This window comes from Lepidochelys olivacea, assembly GCF_965140295.1.
Source record: "Lepidochelys olivacea isolate rLepOli2 genome assembly, chromosome: 6".
Taxonomy (NCBI): Eukaryota; Metazoa; Chordata; order Testudines; family Cheloniidae; genus Lepidochelys; species Lepidochelys olivacea.
In genome coordinates, this window is record NC_140416.1 from 101744825 (window position 1) to 101766258 (window position 21434).

General features: G+C 43.1%; 1 protein-coding gene and 1 long non-coding RNA gene across 3 annotated transcripts; one reads left to right on the top strand and one right to left on the bottom strand.

Annotated features, from left to right (window-relative positions):
- Positions 1–6480: 6480 nt before the first annotated feature.
- LOC311522428 lies at positions 6481–9471 on the bottom strand. 2 transcript variants are annotated; one of them, XR_014712126.1, is made up of 3 exons: positions 9273–9471; positions 8240–8356; positions 6481–7645 (listed from the first exon to the last, which is right to left on the bottom strand). It is a non-coding gene; the product is annotated as an uncharacterized lncRNA (long non-coding RNA). The 2 variants fall into 2 exon arrangements; XR_014712127.1 differs by having other exon boundaries at positions 9188–9276.
- Positions 9472–9592: 121 nt separating this feature from the next.
- On the top strand, positions 9593–18670 carry GLRX5 (glutaredoxin 5). Its single transcript, XM_084631752.1, has 2 exons — positions 9593–9956; positions 17880–18670. Exons 1-2 carry the CDS (start codon positions 9671–9673, stop codon positions 18056–18058), a joined length of 465 nt encoding a protein of 154 aa, XP_084487878.1. The 5' UTR covers positions 9593–9670; the 3' UTR covers positions 18059–18670.
- Positions 18671–21434: the final 2764 nt, after the last annotated feature.

Here is a 21434-nt window from a genome sequence, read left to right on the forward strand (position 1 = left end):
GGTGGCAAAAGGTAATGCACTTGCTGATGCTGCTGTAAAACATGCTGCCACTATAAAACCTTCACCAGAAGCGTTTCTTGGTCCCCTCTCTGTCTCTGTAACGCCACCATCCCTGTCTCATCTCGCTCAGCTCCAGGATTCTGCCCCAGAAACAGAGAAAGACTCCTGGAGTGTTTTGGGTTGCTCTTTGCATTCTGATTCCCTTTGGCGATCGTCCACCGGTACCTTTGTAGGCCCCCTCTCACTCTACCCATCTCTAGCCGCCCTGCTACATGGTGTTTCGCATGTCGGCAAGGAGGGGATGGTCTCTGCTATGAGTAAGGCGGGGTGGTGGGCTCCTCATTTCAGCTCCTTTGCAACCCGCCACTGTGCCACTTGTGTTACTTGTCAAAGCCACAATGTAGGCAAATCTGTAAAAGTAACACAAGGGTTTGCCTCAAGCACCTTTCCTACACTGGCAACTAGATTTTGTACAAATGCCAAAGTGTCAGAAATATGAATTCATTTTAGTTATAATATGTCTGTTTTCGGGTTGGATTGAAGCCTTTCCCTGTCGCAAAGCTGATTCATTGTCCGTTGCAAAATGTCTGTTAAACCACATTATCCCTACCAAGGGAATTCCTGCCACTTTGTCTAGTGACCGGGGAACACGTTTTACTTGAAAAATTGTTCAACATCTAAACCAGGTATTACATGTCACCCACCTGTTGCACTGCCCTTACCATCCACAGAGTGCAGGGGCAGTTGAAAGGTGAAATGGTGTGCTTAAAAATAAGCTGGCAAAAATCTGTAGTTCCACAGGGTTAAACTGGCCAGCTGCTTTACCACTGGCCCTTATGGAAATTCAGTCATCCCCATCCCAGAGACACAAACTGAGTCCATTTGAAATCATCATGGGACACCCTATGCGAACAATGGCTACTATTACCCCAGCCCCAGACCTAAACGTAACTCACAGCACGCTCCTCCAATACTGCAAAGGGTTAATGCAAGCTGTGAGCTCCTTCCATTCGCAGGTGCGAGCAGCTTGGCCAACGGAACCCATCTCTGCTGCCTGTCACACTCTTGAGCCTGGTGATTGGGTCTACCTGCAGCACCACCTTCGGAAGCACGCCTTGGAACCCCGGTGGAAGGGTCCATACCAGGTACTGCTCACCACCCAGACAGCAGTGAAATTATCCAGCATCGCTGCATGGATCCACGCCTCACAGTGTAAGCCAGCGCCACCTCAAGGGGACCAAGCACCTCTGCAAGACCACACAGAACCAGCTTCAACCCCAGAAGACAAAGAGGAACAGCCTGCAATACCTTACAATCTGCGCTCTCGTAAGGGTTGCCAGAAGCAGAGGGTAAGTAGACAGCAGGACCCAACAAACAAGAAGCAGTAGTGAGCCTAGCGCCTGCTGCCTGGTGGACGTAAAACCGTGACTGCGGTTCCCTCGAAAGGGGTTGTTGGAACCAGAAAGGGTCCTGCTTCCAACATGTGTCCTTTGAGAAGCTTAATCCTCAGCTACTGTGTCCTGAGGGTCTGGGGAATCCAGAGTGACAGTGACAATTCTTTCATCCAACAACAAGTGCAGATAGCCCAGATCCTGAATATTTCTAATTGCTGGGTCTGCAGCCACATCCCAGCTCACTCACAAGCTAGTATCCCCACCATGGCAATCCCTTTGAATTCCTCAGAGCTTGCTGGAGAACCCTATCCACTTAAAAGGACATGGAAGGAAAATGACACTTGGGGGTGGGGAAAAACATATGTTCCTAAACTTGTAAGTGTGGTGAAAGGAAAGGGCCACTGGTGCTGGGTGTATAATGGGACAGGGCTGAATCTAGGGAGGAGCAGCTGTCTCCAATACATCGTGTCCCATGGTGTATGGGACTATTCAAACAAGGTTGGAGAATGGCGAACTGGGTATGGAAAGATAAGCTTCCTCTCAACCTGGGACCAAACCAAAGATTCAATCTCTTGCTCCCCCTACAGCCTCCCTGAGAAAAAACAGCACCATCTACAAATGTCATGTGAATGCTACCTCTTCTCCCAGTGAAAGTCATCCTGTGCCCTTTGGGGGATACTATTCCTCCTTCGTAAATTCTTACATGTCAAAGGGTTGCAGTCAACCCTTCCCAGCTTTAATGGACATCATTGGGTTTGTGGGGAAAATGCTTACACTGTGTTACCAGCAAATTGGTCAGGTATCTGTTATCCTGCTCAACTTTTCCCACAATTCCGGGTGCTTCAATCCCTCCCACGAAATCGCCTCCGTAATTTCAGGCGAAAAAGGAGGGACTTGCCAGATGCTAAATGGTATGTGGATAACATAAGCCCCCTAACTTGGGAAGAAGCTGTTGGCATTTCTTTAGTCCCAGAAGGGGGGGTAATCCACCATGCAAAAGGCTTTTAAGGTTACAAGCGGTGGTTGAGATCATGGCCAATGAAACAGGAGAGAGCTTAAAAGCTCTAGCCAAAGAAGCAGGAGCGGTCCGACAAGTGGCCCTCCAAAACCGTCGGGCATTAGATATAATACTGGCAGCCAAAGGAGGGACCTGTCCTCTAATTGGAACAGAATGCTGTGTATACATATGATTTATTACCTCATTAGTATTATCAGGTAATAAATCGTGCTAGCCATCTGGAGAAAATTGCATACCTTCCCCACAAAGAACCAAGTTCCTTGTGGAAAAAGATAAGTAACTTATTCAATTTCTCTAGTCTGGGAAACTGGTTGTTTCAAGGAATCCTGACTATCCTATTTGGAATTCTAATAATCTTTGTGTGTTTTCAATTGATTTCTTGTTGTATCCAAAACTGCACAAGACACACCATCCATCAGGTTACCCCTAACCAGAGGGCTAATCTAATGTTGTTAAATGTCACCAGTGAAAGTAATGAAAAAGAACAACTGATGCATGGAATCCAGTAAGTCATTGGTCATGGGCGTAGCTTTGACCAAAAGGGGGGATTGTGGAAGTATAACATTGTATAAGGGGACAAGCTGGATACATTGTACATGAGAGAGCATGCCAAAACATGTTACAAGGTATCTGAGGGAGCACATGTAGGGACAGTTAGCTTTTGAATGGAGAAGCAATTAAGATAGAGCCAGCACATCTAAGAAGCAGGCATCAGAATGGAAGGTGTGAAGGGCAATTAGTTAAGTTAACTGGAAGCTGTTAAAGGAGATTGTTAAGGGTGGCAGGTAATTGAAGATACATGACTGGTCTCAGGGATCTCGAAGGGTGGTGACTAAAATCTTTTTCTTCTTTTGTCTGTAACTTCTCTGTAACTTGTTCTCCAAAAAACTGTGTAAATTAAGAGACACAAGCCCCACTCGGGGGGCTCACTTCTAAATGTATTAGCAGAGCAGTTTTGCCAATAAAACAGAGTGGTCTGATAAATTGTGAGTCTGAGTCAAACTTTGACAATTGAAGCACAGAAAGAGGTATAGGGCATCTGTCTTAAGGAGAAATAGCTTGATTAGTTATCTCTTGGTGGTGTCCACTACCTTTCTCCTGCTAGTTTCAAATCTGTTCAGTGAAAGGATTCGTCTGCTTTTCTGGCTTCCCTTCTTCTTTGGGGGAGTTAAGAGTTCAAGGAAGGAGATGAAGATCTGGAGAGCTTTAGGCTAGGTGGATGGGATGGTGGTGAGACTGCAGCTTTGGCCCTTCCCACCCAACATATAACTGGAGAAGTGCAAGGAAACATCACTATGAAAGGACAGATCTTCTACTTAGGAAGGAGTCAGAAAGGATGCCACACTGCTCACCGAGTGACTCAATTATCCACCAAAGAGCATAGGATGCAACACCGGAGCGTTTACCTCTTTAGAAGCAGCTTGGTCCAATGGGATTTTTGGCCATACACCTTAAAGAATAATTGATAGGCAAGTACATCCTGGTTTGCTAAAGTCACAAGAGCAGAATGGGCTGAGTGGTCTTATCAGATGTCTCCAGAGGAGATTAAGCTAATGTGTGGGGAAGCAGAGCTTCCCCACAAGCCCTCCAGACTCCGATTCCCCTACCCATTGGAAAGCAAGGGTCTGTGGGCTGGGAGTAATCATAGCACAGCTCCTCTTAGCTGCCTTCCTGCTCCGTGATGATGGAGAAGTGGAACAGAGAGAGGCTATGCAGCTGGTCCAATTCGAGGAGCAAAGTTCTGCAAAGCCAGGACTCTGAAAGGAAAGAAAGATCACTAAGATTACACTATTATATCACTGTTTGTGCCACTTGAGGAAGAGAATCTGGCTCTAGGACAGAAGCATGGGCAAGCCCCAAGGCCTTACAAGAGAGGTACAGGCTCAGCCTCTCACAGACAGAGTTCAAGATCCAGAAAAAGCCATTCCCTGTTAGAGGAGCTCAGTGAGAAATCCCATATGCAGTATTAGCTGAAGGGAGGGGCTCCCACTTTCATTTTATATTAGAAGCTAATCACCATCTTGACTACAGAGAGAGACTAATAGCTCTAGATTGTCTACCTACATGGTATAAGAGGTAGAATCATAGAATATCAGGGTTGGAAGGGACCTCAAGAGGTCATCTAGTCCAACCCCCTGCTCAAAGCAGGACCAATCCCCAATTAAATCATCCCAGCCAGGGCTTTGTCAAGTCTGACCTTAAAACCTCCCTAGGAAATGCATTCCAGTGTTTCACCACCCTCCTAGTGAAGAAGTTTTTCCTAATATCCAACCTAAACCTCCCCCACTGCAACTTGAGACCATTACTCCTTGTCCTGTCCTCTTCTACCACTGAGAATAGTCTAGAACCATCCACTCTGGAACCACCTCTCAGGTAGTTGAAAGCAGCTATCAAATCCCCTCTCATTCTTCTTTTCTGCAGAAGAAACAATCCCAGTTCCCTCAGCCTCTCCTCATAAGTCATGTGTTCCAGACCCCTAATCATTTTTGTTGCCCTTCGCTGGACTCACTCCAATTTATCCACATCCTTCTTGAAGTGTGGGGCCCAAAACTGGACACAGTACTCCAGATGAGGCCTCACCAATGTCGAATAGAGGGGAACGATCACGTCCCTCGATCTGCTCGCTATGCCCCTACTTATACATCCCAAAATGCCATTGGCCTTCTTGGCAACAAGGGCACACTGCTGACTCATATCCAGCTTCTCGTCCACTGTCACCCCTAGGTCCTTTTCCGCAGAACTGCTGCCTAGCCATTCGGTCCCTAGTCTGTAGCGGTGCATTGGGTTCTTCCGTCCTAAGTGCAGGACTCTGCACTTGTCCTTGTTGAACCTCAGATTTCTTTTGGCCCAACCCTCCAATTTGTCTAGGTCCTTCTGTATCCTATCCCTGCCCTCCAGCGTATCTACCACTCCTCCCAGTTTAGTATCATCCGCAAATTTGCTGAGAGTGCAATCCACACCATCCTCCAGATCATTTATGAAGATATTGAACAAAACCGGCCCCAGGACCGACCCCTGGGGCACTCCACTTGACACTGGCTGCCAACTAGACATGGAGCCATTGATCACTACCCATTGAGCCCGACAATCTAGCCAACTTTCTACCCACCTTATAGTGCATTCATCCAGCCCATACTTCCTTAACTTGCTGACAAGAATACTGTGGGAGACCGTGTCAAAAGCTTTGCTAAAGTCAAGAAACAATACATCCACTGCTTTCCCTTCATCCACAGAACCAATAATCTCATCATAGAAGGCGATTAGATTAGTCAGGTATGACCTTCCCTTGGTGAATCCATGCTGACTGTTCCTGATCACCTTCCTCTCCTCCAAGTACTTCAACATGGATTCCTTGAGGACCTGCTCCATGATTTTTCCAGGAACTGAGGTGAGGCTGAGTGGCCTGTAGTTCCCAGGATCCTCCTTCTTCCCTTTTTTAAAGATTAGCACTACATTAGCCTTTTCCCAGTCATCTGGGACTTCCCCCCCCCCCCAATACCAACTGGTCTCATAATAGTCAGAGCCGGAGATTTTTCTGTTTAGCATGGAGCACAGATGCCAATTTGGCCCTAGATAGGTTTGCTTCTGCTGACAACCAGACTCAAAAATTCCATCCAACTTCTTCTGCAGAGACCACACAAGCACTCAAAATGTCTTCGTCATTGCTTACACAGCTTTAGTAGGGCTCTCTGCTTTACAAAGCAAAAAAAGTTAATGATGTGCAGCACATTATACCTTGACACCATTTAGAGTCAGACAATCTATGGGTGGTCTAGTTACTTTGATGTTTCTTGTTCTTCAAAACCTAACATTCAGAAGCCACATAGCCATACCTTGTTTGCTGGTTTTGGAACTCTCAGTTTTCTTTGGTAACTAGCATGCTGCAATTCTTCTGTATGCCTCTACTGAACTCCTCCCCAAAAGAAGACACCCCACTGTAATTAATTTTAGTAGGCCAGGTGTAGAAAGACATCTTGTTAAGAATGAATGCCAAAAAAGGGGGGGGGGGGGGGCTGTAAAAGCCATTTTAGTGCTCATGAGTGTCTAAAAACAGGACTAGACAAAGAATTATTAGAATTACATGGAACATTTAATATTTAGATCATTTTTCCTATTGTTTTTATTAGCATCTAGTTTAGAGTTATCATTTATACTGTAACAGCACCTAGCAGCTTTAGCCAGGTCATAATGCTATTGTGCTAGGCGCTATGTAACCACTGTAAAGGACAACTACTGCCCTTAAGACAGGGGTGGGCAAACTACAGCTCAGGGGCTGCATCCAGCCTTCCAGACGTTTTAATCCACCCCTCAAGCTCCCACCAAGAAGTGGCATGTCCCCCCTCCGGCTCCTACACTTAGGGGCAACCATGCTGCCCCCGCAGCTCCCATTGGCCAGGAACTGTGGGGACAGGGCATTGTGCAGAGCCACCTGGACATGCCTCCGCATAGGAGCTGGGACATGCCACTGCTTCTGGGAGCTGCTTGATGTAAGCACCACCTGGAGCCTGCACCCTGACCCCCTCCTGTTTCCCCATCCCCCTGAACTTCTCATTTCTGGCCCCACCCCAGAGCCTGCTCTCAAGCCACTTCAACTTGTTACTCCAATAGGAGAAGTTAATCAAAATGAAGTGTAAATGAGCTTCCTAATCTCACTTGTGCTCTGAAATACTAGAATTGATGCTAGCCTTTAACTACTAGTGACAGTTGTGTGATGAGTTGCAGAAAGCATTTGTATTCTTTCAATTAAAAAAGGAAACAGGCAAATCAGTGATTACATGTAGTCTTAGCATATTTCACAAGTGTTTACTAATAGTTTTAATTATCCAGGGATTGTGTATAGCTAGTTTTTACCTAATGAAGCCAACATGAGTTACATAAGGATCAGCTGTGGGGTACTGAATAATGTTGTATTATGTAACGTGAGTAATATCTACAGTGCAAGAATTTTAGAGCTTAAGTATTTCACTAGAAGTGTGTTACAAATCAATTTAGAAACTAGGTACCCATTATAATAGACAATCCAATTCAGATTACAAGAACAAATTAGAGGGACTTGTATAAGCACTGCAACTTCATTACTGATTTTTATCATATATTACAGGTCTTCAGAATGGTATGAGATTGGCTTCCACAGCAGGAACATCTGCAACATTAGGAGTGCATTAGATTTCCTTAAAATTCCCACTGAAGCCACATTCAGATTTCTTCAGAGTAGGTGATTTGAATCACTAATCTGGAAAATAAACAGAAAGGTTTATTAATAAGTTTGAATTTTAGGAAGATTACAGTTGAATAAAAAGACAATTTCACCAAAACAGTCTGACAATTTCACCAAAACAGTCATGACTGTTTTGGTGAAATTGTCAGACGTAAAAGCAAGGATCCCTTTTGCCATTAATTGATACCTATTTTATGGAATGGACGAGTGTATAGGATAATACAGTTTACGCTACACAACCAAAGGATCTTGTTCTGTTTTTGTTTATTCAGTGGGTTTTTTTTTTTTTAACTAAAGCAGCATTATATAAAGCTAAGTATTATTTCAAAAGATTCTTGTTATGCAAGACCACCAATAACTATCACAAACCAAGTTCCTGCACATAACTCCAAATATACATTGGTAAGAACAGGTTTGAAGGAACCCACTGAAAGTTTATAGCAGTTTTTAGTGTTCAGCAAAACTCAGTATTTGCTAAACAATATCAGACTGCAAAGTTACTCTTACTGTTGGTAGATGGATAATGACATGGAATAAGTCATTATCTCCGTGGCAACAGAATTAGGACTGTGAGAGGAATATTGCACATGGTTCTGCTATTACTCTTACAGGCATGCCTCGGCTTCCTCAGACAGATGCTCTCTCTGCAAGCCTGGTAAGCCCCGAGTACAACCAACCAAGGGCAGCTCCAAGACCACAGACCCATCACTGGAAACTCAGAAAATCCTGGGCAAAGTTTTCAAAAAAGTGACAAACACCGTGGAGCCAAAGGTCAACAGGAATCTAGGCACTTAAGTGCCCACATCATTTGTAAAAGCAGGGACTTAAGTGACTTTAAAATTTTACCCTAAGACTCAGCTTTTAACTGCTACTACAGAAAGAGGCACCCTGTGTCCCTTCCCCAGGTTCCCACCCCTTCCCCCACCCAGCCTTGAATGACACCTTTTACTCCAGGAGCCCTGCTCACAGCGAAGAGCGAGAGCTCGACAGCGACCAGCGGGGGCTGGTTAAAAGCTCTTCCCACCCCGCTTGGCTCCTTTACGCGCCACAGCGGCGGACGGAGCCTTGTCTCCGCGAGGCCGGCCCCGCGGATTCTGCCGGGGGGTCTCGAGGGCGCTCGGGGAGACGCGATGTTACCGAGCCAGATGGGACAGAGCCACCCGGCCCCCGGGGCAGCCAGACAGGCCTTGCACGCCTGGGGGACGGGGACCAACCCGCTTCCCCACTAGGCCTCGGCCGTCACGCGCGGCCCGCCCAGACCTGCCCGCCAGAGCCACAGGCGGCCGAGCCCCCCGCGGGGCAAACCGACCCCGGACCCGGGCAGGGCGCGGCACCACCCAGCGAGGCCCGCTGTGCTCCGGCCCCGCTCTAGGCCGAGAGAAGCGGCTCGGGGAGCGCAGCCCCGCGCTAGGGGAGCCGGGAGACCCCACGGACGCCGAGCCCCAGAGACCACAACGGTCTCCACCGCGCCTAAAATCCCCGCCGGCTGAGGGCGCCTCAGGGCCGCACCGGGCCGCACCCCCCGCCGCAGACACCGCGAGCCGCACCGCGCTGTACCTCCGAGATGCCCCCACAACACCGCCCCAGCGCTCCCCACGCCGGAAACGGAACCCGCCAAAAGTTACCCGCCCCCTCTCCGTACCGGGACCCTGACTGGCCTCGCCCCTCGCGGCTAGCACTGCCAAAAGCTGCGCAGCAGGGGCCGGATTAATAATTCAGTGGGAGGGTCCATCCGGATGTGCGGCGCATTATTGGTTGTTCGGGTCGATTGACAAGTATTTATATCCACTCAAGGCCCGCTGTATGATCCCAGGCTCTGCCAATAGGGAGGAAGCACCGTGAACTGGCGGACGGGCCAGAAAAAGTCTCTGATGCGCTTTATTGGCAACGGATGTGGATTGACAGGTATTTCTGCCTATCTTTGGTTAAGGCTATCCGTGACGTTTTGCCGCCTCTACCAATGGGGAGCAGGAACGGACTGGAGGTGGATTGGGTGACTGTGTCGCTCGGCGTGGGAAGCTGCCGCTAGGGAAGGCCGCGATGAGCGGTTCTCTGTGCTGGCTGCGCGCGGCCTCGCTGCTGCGTCGTGCCCCGCTGCGATGGGGCGCGCGGCCCCTCAGCCAGGCCGCGGCCGGGGACGGCGGCCGAGGGTCGCGGGAGTCGGTGGAGCGGCTGGTGCGGGCGCACCCCGTGGTCGTGTTCATGAAGGGCAACCCGGCCCAGCCCCTGTGCGGCTTCAGCAACGCCGTGGTGCAGATCCTGCGCCTGCACGGGGTGCAGGACTTCCAGGCCTACGACGTGCTGCAGGACGCCGACCTCCGGCAAGGTTAGCGCCCGGGTAGCCTTAGGGGGCTGTGGGTAGGCAGACCCGGCCCCCTCCGACACACGCTGGACGGGACCCTGTTGCGGGCGGTGGAGGGAAGGCAGAAGCCTTCCACGTACACCCCCAAAAGGGGACCCCGTAGGGGCTTGCTTTTCTCCATGGGCGCTGAGCACCAGCAGCTCTCCCTGACTTTACTGGATCTCTAGGTGCTCAGCAGCGCTGAAAAACCAGGCCCGCAGTGCCTGCTTTGAGCGAGAAAGTCGCAAGGGGATGGTATCGTGTCTGTGTGAGCCGGCGTCCCGCCTTGTCACGCCCCAGTGGCCCGAGTTGTAGCCCATCCGGGGAGCAGCTCAAATCCTCAGTTGTAGAGGAAGGGTGATCTTGGGACTGGGAGTACAGAGACCTGGGTTTTGTTCATGGCTGCTATAGATGTGTGGTTTTGTGGTGTGTTTATCGAAAGGGCCTAAGGAAGTTAAGTAGCCAGATCCTATGAAATTCTATCTATGTGGCACATCTGTAAAACAGAAATAAAATTTATTGGCATACTTCACTTGGGCAGTGTAACCTTAATGTTTCTAAAACACTTTAACCTCTTTACTTAGAATGTGCACAAAGCCATGTAGATATCAGCTCAGCTGTACATTGTATTCCCTGAAAGCATCGTCCTGGCATAACTTCACCGTACAGCGAAATTTTGTAGTCTCTGAAAGTAATCCCAGAACCCATTAACCCTCCCCCCACCACTTTGGTTCACCAGGTTTCAAATTGGGATGATACCTAAGAGTCACAAGTGTGCTCACAGGTTAAAAGGTGAGGCCCACATAGATGACAAAGCTGTGGCATGATTCTTATCTTGCTCTGAGCAGCCAACCCCTGTGGCTTGTTTTCTTTGCCGATTGCATCTTTTTTCTTTTTTGAAAGAAAGATTCTCAAATCAACTAGACCTGTGCTCACTGTTACCGATAATGGTACTAGTACCATACATTAAGGAAAAATGGAGGCTATAAACAAACAGCGTATGCCAGTAGCAGTGGAATAGAAGAATATTTTGTCCATTGACTCAAAGCTATAACATTCCTGAATAAGCTTCAGTAGGAAAATAATTTGTCAAAATAATCACTATCAGCTTGCCAGAACACTGCTTATTATGTGCTTGACTGGAGCAACATAAATCTGTGAAGAAATATGTTGGCTCATACAAGATAGGCAAGGCTCATTATCTTCATCCCACTGAATTCAAATCTTAATTTGGGTTACATTACATTATGTGCTCTATTCTGTTTTATGCAAATTATTTGCAGTCCTGTAAGCTCTTACTAACTTCCAGTGTGACCTCTAGGTTTGGTGAAATTTGGGTCAAAGGTGGCACAGTTCAGAAGTTATGACTGACATCTCCTTTTGGTTCTAAACTCTTTACAGCTTGACAGTTGCTTTGCAGCTCTCCTGATCTTAAACAGCCATTGACACGTCATCACAATAGTTTTGGAAAATATTTTGTTTAGAGACCATTCTGTTTTGGCTTGTATTTTCCTCCCCACCATTTCTGTATTAAGGAATGGTAAGCATTTATACAGATCGCAAAGATGGATGATAATACTTAGTCCTGCCTTGAGTGTAGGGGACTAGACTAAAGTCCTCTCAAGGTCCCTTCCAGTCCTACAATTCTATAATAGTTATAGTAGTAAAGCTGGAAAAAAAATCAGCCTAAATTATCATGCTTCAGGACCCACTAACTGACAGAAATTTCCCCTGAGGCTAGGTTATTCTATAAGTATATTTTATGAGGATTCTTGTACCTTCTACTAGAGCATTTCGTAGTGACTGCTGTCAGAGAGAGAGAATACCAAAACTGAAGACTCTTAGAACCACTATCTGATCCCTTATGTGGCAGCTCTTTCCCTCTCTTGCCCCTAGAATTTTATCTGCTCCTAAAACTTCTCATTTGAAAATCTTGTTTTCTGTTTTACAGCAGTCTGATATCTCAGGGAATTGGGATTTCAATTGTTGGATGTGAAGCAGAAGGCACAGATGAACTATGAAAATTGGGGAGGAGGGTACATAAGAAATAATCCTTCCCATACTTTAATTTTTGTGATATTTTCTGTGTCTACCAGTGTGACGGGTTGGGTCACAGAAACCCCCTTGAGACTGCCACCTGATGTGCTGGGACTACCTCTGAGCCCGTTTTCCCTGGTAGCTTGGGACTTCAATACCTTGCCTTGTTGAGCCAGACACACTAGCCTGCTACAAACACAGGCCCAGGTCCAAACCACATCCCCCAAAAGCTGCAGGCTTAATTGAAAACAGCTTAAGAAGTGCTCCTGTCTCCAACACCCAGTTCCCAATGGGATCCAAACCCCAAATCTGTTTTACTCTGTATAAAGCTTATACAGAGTAAACTCATAAATTGTTTGCCGTCTATAACACTGATAGAGAGATTTGCACAGCTGTTTGCTCCCCCAGGAATTAATTACTTTGGGTTAATTAATAAGTGAAAAGTGATTTTATTACATATAAAAAGTAGGATTTAAGTGGTTCCAAGTAATAACAGACAGAACAAAGTAAGTTACCAAGCAAAATAAAATGAAACACAAGCCTAATTCTAGTACAGTAAGAAACTAAATGCAGGTAAATCTCACCCTCAGATTTTACAATAAGCTTCTTTTACAGACTAGTTTCAGAGTAACAGCCGTGTTAGTCTGTATTCGCAAAAAGAAAAGGAGTACTTGTGGCACCTTAGAGACTAACCAATTTATTTGGTTAGCTCACGAAAGCTTATGCTCAAATAAATTGGTTAGTCTCTAAGGTGCCACAAGTACTCCTTTTCTTTTTACAGACTAGACTTCCTCCTAGTCTGGGTCCAGCAATCACTCACACCCCTGTAGTTTCTGTCCTTTTTTCCAGTTTCTTTCAGGCATCACTTTGGGGTGGAGAGGCTATCTTTTGAGCCAGCTGAAGACAAAATGGAGGGGCTTTCAGGACCTTTTATATCCTCTCTCTTGTGCAACATCACAACCACAAGATGGGGTCTCTAGCCACCTGGGCAAGTGACATGTCTATGAATGATTCAGCTTTTTGCAGGTTGACACCATTGTTTACATGTTCGTTTGAATGTTCCCAGGAAAGCTCAGATGTGGATTGGCGTCTCCCAAAATCCATTGTCAGTTAAGTGTTTCTTGATTGGGGCACTTACTGAGAATAGTCCTTTCTCAAGAAGCTGACCAAATGCTTCACTGAGGCTACTTAAAATCAAACAAATACATAGCCAATCTTCATAACTTCAAATACAGGAATGATACATACATACAAATAAGATGAATATATTCAGTAGATCATAACCTTTGCAGATTTCAGAGTAACAGCCGTGTTAGTCTGTATTCGCAAAAAGAAAAGGAGTACTTGTGGCACCTTAGAGACTAACCAATTTATTTGAGCATGAGCTTTCGTGAGCTCACGAAAGCTCATGCTCAAATAAATTGGTTAACCTTTGCAGAGATATGTTACATGGCATATCTAGCATAAAACATATTCCAGTTATGTCGTATTTATACTCATAAGCATATTTCTACAAAGCATTATGGGGTGCAACATCACAACCAGATTTCTAGTCACCCCCCAGAATACAGTGGTTCTTGGACTGTCGTCCTTGGAGATCTGGCTGTTCACATACTGCTTCTTGACCTTGTTGAGATGCTAAATTGCATTAAGAGGCACCTAAAATATGTTGTGTTAACAATACTTTTTCTTATTGTAGTTGTCTCAGGAATGTTGAGGTTATCAGGGAAATTATGAATGGAATGTGAAATGGCCCACAATACGACCTCTGTCTTGAGGTGTGATGGACAATGAAAAAGTTTGAGAACTCCTACCACAGTACATCAGTTCAGTGTATCAGCATTGACTGCTCAGGACTTTTCCTTCTTTTGGTAAAGTATAAAATATGCCTTCTCAGGTCCCAATATCATGCACAAGAAGTATTCAGGGAACACTCTGCCATCCGAGCAACCTAGAAGCTAGCTTATGTGAAAGTATTTGTGCCTGTTTTCCTGGATCTCCATTTCTGGAAGGTTGCTAGTCTGATCACGTGAAACTTCTTTCTGCTTGCTTCCCTTTTGGACATGCCTAGCTTAGTGCTAAGGTTTCATGGGGTTACTTAAGTATAATGATTGTGAAGTGGGATATTTTTGCCTTGAAAGCAGACATGCAGGTGTAGGGCACTAGAAATGCTTACTATAAACACTGTACAGCAAGTTTGTTTGTTTTTTTTGGTAGGATAGGAATTTAATACTTTATATTTAGATCTATCAGGTGGATGATTTCTCTCTCTGCTCCCCCATTTCCCCGTTTACTTCTTGCATTTGGGCCTCTGCTTTCTTTTCATTTAGCCTTTAGTTGAAAGGTTTATATCTGGTCTTTATTTATTTATTTTATTTTCAAATTGCTTTTCAATGTCATGATTTAACTGTAGTGAGATCTCATGGTAAAGTAAAATATTAATACCAAACCGTCTTTTACATTATATTCAAACTACCTTATTTTAGTTATTGGTAAACGTGAGATTTTGGGATCGTGCTTTCTGGAAGTCTTTATTAAACTTCAAAATATAAAAATGTTGTAGTTCTTTCTATTTCTAAAGTAAAATGATTTGTTAATCGTATGATTTAATAGAATGATTTGATAAGTAAAAAATAGCATGCAGCTGGGTTTCTTTCATGAACCTTGAACAAGTCAGTAGTTCATTGCATAATGATCCACGGAGTTTATTTAAGCTCTGGGATTGGACCATAGGTATGCAGCATTGAAAACAATGTTATGAAATTTTACTTGGTTTTCCCCTTTTGTAATTGGAGAAGTTGGTGCACTGTACACTTAGGGGAGAATGTTGATACGTTCTTAATATTACACTTAAGGTCATGTTTGTTTTCCGTGGGAATTTTGCCCAAGGACGGGAATAAATAGGGAATTCAGCTAACAGTAGGTGGTAAGGAGGGACACCAGACTTCAGGGGATGGAACTGCAAATATGAGAGAGAGAATTATTATTTTGTTAGACACTTTTATCTGTAGTGAAAATAAAACATGTCCTAGGTAAAGGGGCTATTTGTAGTTTAAATGGTACTTTAAAATGCTTTGCTGTGACTGTTTAAAATGTAAGCATATTAAAATGTTAGCCATAACAAATCTCAAGATGCAGTTTCTAAAGAATTAGTATTGTTAACTGTGCAAACCATAATCTCACATGATTGGAACTCAAACACTTCCTTATCAATATATATTTAAGTATGAAAGTGAGTAAGGAGAATTGGCTAATCTGATTAGAAATCAGAAAACAAAGCACTTATTGAGGTAGAAATTAGTTTATTATAGCAGCTAAATGAGTAAATGGTTTGGATAGGTCATGCTCTTTCAAGTGGAGAAAACAGTCTAAGATTCTCAAAAAGAAAAGGAGTACTTGTGGCACCTTAGAGCCTAACAAATTTATTTGAGCATAGGCTTTCGTGAGCTACAGCTCACTTCATCGGATGCATTCAGTGGAAAATACAGTGGGGAGATTTTATATACACAGAGAACATGAAACAATGGGTGTTACCATACACACTGTAAGGAGAGTGATCACTTAAGATGAGCTAATACCAGTGGGGGCGGGGAGAGAAAACCTTTTGTAGTGGTGATCAAGGTGGGCCATTTCCAGCAGCTGACAAGAACGTCTGAGGAGTGGGAATAGTTTTACTTTGTGTAATGGCCCATGGGAGTGGATGGGTCATTACACAAAGTAAAACTATTTCCCCATGTTTACACCCTCCCCCCACTGTTCCTCAGACATTCTTGTCAACTGCTGGAAATGGCACACCTTGATTATCACTACAAAAGGTCCCCCCCCCCCCCTTGCTGGTATTAGCTCATCTTAAGTGATCACTCTCCTTACAGTGTGTATGATAAGACCCATTGTTCATGTTCTTTGTGTATATAAATCTCCCCACTGTATTTTCCACTGAATGCATCCAGTGAAGTGAGCTGTAGCTCACAAAAGCTTATGCTCAAATAAATTGGTTAGTCTCTAAGGTGCCACAAGTACTCCTTTTCTTTTTGCAAATACAGACTAACACGGTTGCTACTCTGAAAACAGTCTAAAATTGCTTAGCTTGATACATTATCATCTGGGAGGCACCTTTAACAGCCATTAGGAATTTTCCCTAATGTACACTTTAGATAGCACTGTTTTGTTGTCAAAGTCAAATTTGTAGTAATTATGAAACACAAGTTCCTATAATTTCTAGAGCACTTTTAAGGCACAGATAAATCATAGAAATTAGGTGGAAAAGACTTAATTTGACTCCATTGTTTGACTGCGATTTGGAGAACATAGTCTCTGAATAAGGATATGTCTGCTATTAAGTTGATACCTTGGTTTATTGTTGCCATTAAAGAACTGGTTTTTAGAAAATAAATTGTTACCCTCTGTAAGGTGTGAAAATGTAATCTCTCCATGTTATGCACTATTTGGTCTTAACAATTTTCAGTCAATATTTTGTTACTCTGCACTGCAGGGAACATCTACTTAGAGCAGTGGTTTTCAAACTGGGGTACATGAGCTCTTGTCAGGGGGTATTCAAGGAAAATCCTGTAATGGCGGACAACACATTTTATTTAGTAACACTTGGCAATCTATTCATTGGTATATTATGACCGTATCTCGGGGGGGGGGGGGGATATGATAAACTACATTATTTGAAAAGGGTACACAGCCTGCAAAGTTTGAAAACCACAGACTTAGAGCATTGTCTGGGATCCTAGTTAATGACTGACTAGGGATGAGCATGCAGTGATATGGTTCTTTGCACTTTAAAGTTAAGAAAGTGAACTGTTAGGTTTCCAGTGTTTGGTATGATATTAAAGTTACAAACTGCATGTATAAAGCTACAAACTACATGTATTTTTCAACATCTGTAATAATTCTTCCTTATCTTCCTGAGATCCTTCAACTATACCTAGCATCAACAAGTAATAATGCTTGGCATAAGGGTATTGTTGTGAAAATTTTTTGACTGGTCTTATTTAATCTTTTATGTATATAATTTTAAAAATTGTTTAGTCTGCATGGCTTTTCATACGGGTTAATTGTAGCAGACTACATATTTGTTTCTTAACTTCTTGTTACATCTTGTGCCCCTCCCATGAATTTCAGTGTCTGCCAGTAAAAGATAAAGCACTAGAAATTCAAGGACTGTTAGAGGACAAGTTGTCTAGTAAATGAATTTTCAGTAGCAAATAGCTCTGTATAAAGGCAGTAAGAATGTATTCCCTACAAGGAGCTTTAATAATCTCACAGAGGATACTGTAATTAAATTCCCCATACAAATAGTACTGGACACTGATTTAAAGGGCTCCTGTTTCTTTAGTTGGCCAAATAAGTCACTTTAGTACAGGGGTTCATTTTATGGTAAAAATGAGAAAGTAAGCAATTTTTCAGTAATAGTGTGCTGTGACACTTCTGCATTTTTATGTCTGATTTTGTAAGCAAGTAACTTTTAAGTGAAGTGAAACTTGGGGGTACTCAAGACAAATCAGACTCCTGAAAGGGGTACAGTCGTCTGGAAAGGTTGAGAGCCCCTGCTTTAATAATCTTCTCTCATCCCCAGGAAGCAAGCATGATACTTGCACAGCTCTGTTTAACAGTCACGGTTGGAATTGAACTCGGGTCTCAAATTTCTAGCTTTAGGTGGGAGCCAAAACAAACACAAAGTTTAATGGAATGTGGTTAATTCTGATGGCTCTTCTGCAATACACAGGACCCACAGACTCAAAGAGAAGGAACTGAGAGTGTTAAAATCTGCATGCTGCTAAAGCAATGCCTCTTACTTTTCATGAATTCCAGTATATTTGAAAACAATAGATTTAATCTTTTTAAATTTATTTTCTGGTACAGGAATTAAAAACTACTCCAACTGGCCTACCATCCCTCAAGTATACCTTAACGGTGAATTTGTTGGTGGCTGTGACATACTCCTCCAGATGCATCAGAATGGAGACCTAGTGGAAGAGCTTAAGAAGTTAGGAATCCACTCTGCACTTTTGGATGCAGAAAAAGACCAAGACAAAAAATAAAAAAAAGCTATTTCATTTTAAAAGATGGGACTATAATAAACAAACAATCTTTGACAATACCTTATTACCAGAAAAGCCTTATGTATTATCTCAAAGGAGGCATCTTTTTGAACTGACACTAATGTTTGTCTATCAGTAAACAAATGGTAGCTCATGGTACAGGTGATCTGGTATTTTGGTTTAAGGCTATTCTGTTGTGAAAATTTGATTATAACCATTGCACTGTAATTCAAATGTCTGTGGAACTGAAATAAACAAGCAGCCTACTTCTACTTGTGTTAATTCTTCTTGCCTGAGGCAGGAGTAAATGAAAGATTGTAGAATATTATTTTTGTGGCTCTTCTGTGTATATCACTTGGCTAATGCTTTGATATATAAATCTATGTAGATAGTGTTTGTAGCTTTTTTTGCTTCTCTTGAAAACACTATCAAATAGCCACTGTCATTCTGTATGAACACTTGAAGATAGGACTTCTTGGGGAACCTGTAAACTTGTGTATTTGTTACCTGCAAATCTGTTTCTAACAAACTGGAGGAAAACAGTCAGATGAGTGAACTATGAAATACACCTTTATTCCTACAGCTATAAATAAATACATTAGTAAAAACAAATGATACGTTGGTCATTATTGCTTTGTTTCCCAAACTGTAGGTTGTAACTACTGATGGCTTTTGGGAGACTACTGGGAGTTGTTGTGACTAAAAGGTTTTAAAGTAATTTTCTGTTGTACATCTGCCAAAAATGGCCTCAGTTTTTACACTTTGTGAAATTTAAGTCTCTTTTATCAGTGCTCAGATGTGGAAATTCTATAATTCTTCCTTATGGAGAGCGGAATAACTTGAAAACCATGAATATAATCTTATACTACTTGTCAGCAGCTACACTCTTCAGGTTTACGCTGACAAATATTCATTCCGACTTGACTGCTGTGCCACAAAGAGTGTTGTCTTCAAATATGAAGTAAACAAATGAACTGTTCTAGGTACCAGTACAGAAGAACAAGGGAGGAGATGTACTGGGCAGATGGCAGAAATGTTTGCTGGATTGTCTCTCTTTTCTGTGAAGTGTCAAACTCCAGTGTTTCTACAAATAAAGTCATACAGTATATCTGAAAAAAATAGTAAATTAAAGTTAGTAGTCTCTCAAGAACTACTGCTATTTGGTTTTTATGAGTAAAAGTAGCGTTTGCCCATGGATTGAGCAAATGATCTGAAAAATAATTATCCGGTGATTGTATGATTGTCTACATTATTTTGATTTATCAATAAGTTTCTAATAAATTTCATGGTTTTTCTTTTGAATATTATTATTATTGAGCATTCTTTCACTGTATGATTGACAGAAAATGTGCTTTTTTTGAATTAAGAAAATTCTGAAGGGTGGGGGGAATAATAATCCAGGGCTATAATTTTGCAAATTAGGAATGAGCAAAATGAGAGGTTTGGAGTATAAGAGTCCATTTCAAATCTCTTCTGTCTAGGTGCTTCTTTGAGAGTTAGTTCAAGTGCAAAAATCATAAGTTATCGAATTCTTCAGTGAATACTATTATATTTTTCAGTAACCTTACTGTATGTCCAATTCCATTAAGGAAGTAGTGAGGAAAGTATCAACATGATGTAAGCAGGTGATATAAATATTGTATTTCAGTATAGTGTGTTGTGAATTTTTAAATTGTACTTTGGGCTAGGTACCTGTGGCGGCTTCTCTTACTAAGTAAAGAAGTGATTATCATGTTAAATGTTCATAGTGGATATTTGAATCTGTTTTTGAGTACTAAAGCATGCCTATTTTCAGATGCTCTTTCAGATCCTCAGTTCTGTTTTTAATACCCTCAGGATGTAAAACTGTAACACTTCTTGGTCAATATCTCTAAGTGGGTATGGAACCAAAAGTGAAAGATTTAAGATAGAGGCAAGGCAAATGTAGCAATGAGTATGTACTGTGTATAAACACCCTTAGTTTTGTCTCCATACCATCCCCTTTAGTTTATTTTATTACAGTACAAAATAAACTAGACTTAAGAGTAGCTATTTTCAGGTATCTGTCATGTGTAATTACAGGTGGGGTGAAGTCTCAGTTTGTGTACCACGTTGTATTCATGAAGTGCACCCTATTAATTTTAAATGCTTGAACGTCAGTTCAAAGCACTTCAGTCTTAACTTCCTTACTCTAATATTATACATCCAAAAATAGCTTTGTGTACATAAAGTCTTTACAAACTGTTTTGTTTTCAAAATGAAATACTCTTAAATGCTGTTTTGATTTCCTCCTTTTTTTCTCTGGGACATGTACATAGTTTTCACCATCACATGCTACCATCTACCACCCAAGCTAGCGATACTATTTTTCATTCTTCCTCACTTTGTTCCTTAACTGTTGCCCAACCTAATTTGAAAAATGCTCCGTTACCTAACCTGCTGAGGAACATATTCATTCAGGGTAGGTTTTCAAATGTTTGTTCAGACAAATAAACCTCAGACTCTAACTCAGGTATATATTACCTCTCTCTGATTACCAGTCTTTCTCTTCTCACGTTGATTAGAAGTGTTGATCTTACTGCTTGCATAGTACATGAGCATACCAGGGGAAGCCAAACTTACTGATTGTCCGAGCTGCATACAGCATTCTTAAGAAGTTTGAGAGGCAGGGTGTGCCTGCAGGGCTTCAGCCCCATGGGCAGCCCCTGATGGGGTTTGGGGCTTCAGCCCTGCTCCTGCTGAAGCACCAAGCCCCAGCAGGTGTTCCCTGTGAGGCTGAAAACCTGAAGTCCCCACTGGAGAGAAGCCCCTACCCCTCCACCCTGCTGCAAGGGAGAGGTCCCAAGCTCTCTAACCTCTCTCTCTTCTCTTCCCCTCCTCCTCCCCCCCAACCCCCTCTAGTCTGGTAGGTGGAGAATGGAAAGGGGTGGGTGGGGGACCAGCAAGCCACACTTTAACTGTAAAAGAGCCACATGTGGCTCATGATCCACAGTTTGGCCACCGCTGGAGTATACTTTTGCTGACAAACTTCAGCTGCACACTGGTTTTCTCTGACTTCCTTCTTCCATTCCATAGAATTTTAGCTTTTATTATTGAATGGCAACTTTCTATAGGATGTGATTGATTTATCCTGCTTTAAAATTATCAGTTACCTGATTTGAGTGTGTTTGATCAAGTTAGAGAATGAGTAAGAAGGCAGCTGAATAAAATGAACAGGGTCAAGGTCTGCAGTATATCTTGCTGCCAAATGTGGAAATATAAATGGGGAGTTTTAGATCGGTCTCATATCCTCACCCACTTCCAGCGCTGTTCCTTTTTAGTCCACAAGTGTATCTACAGGATAAGACTGCAACATACTACTACTGTAGAGCTAATGAAAGTGTCATGGGAATGAGAG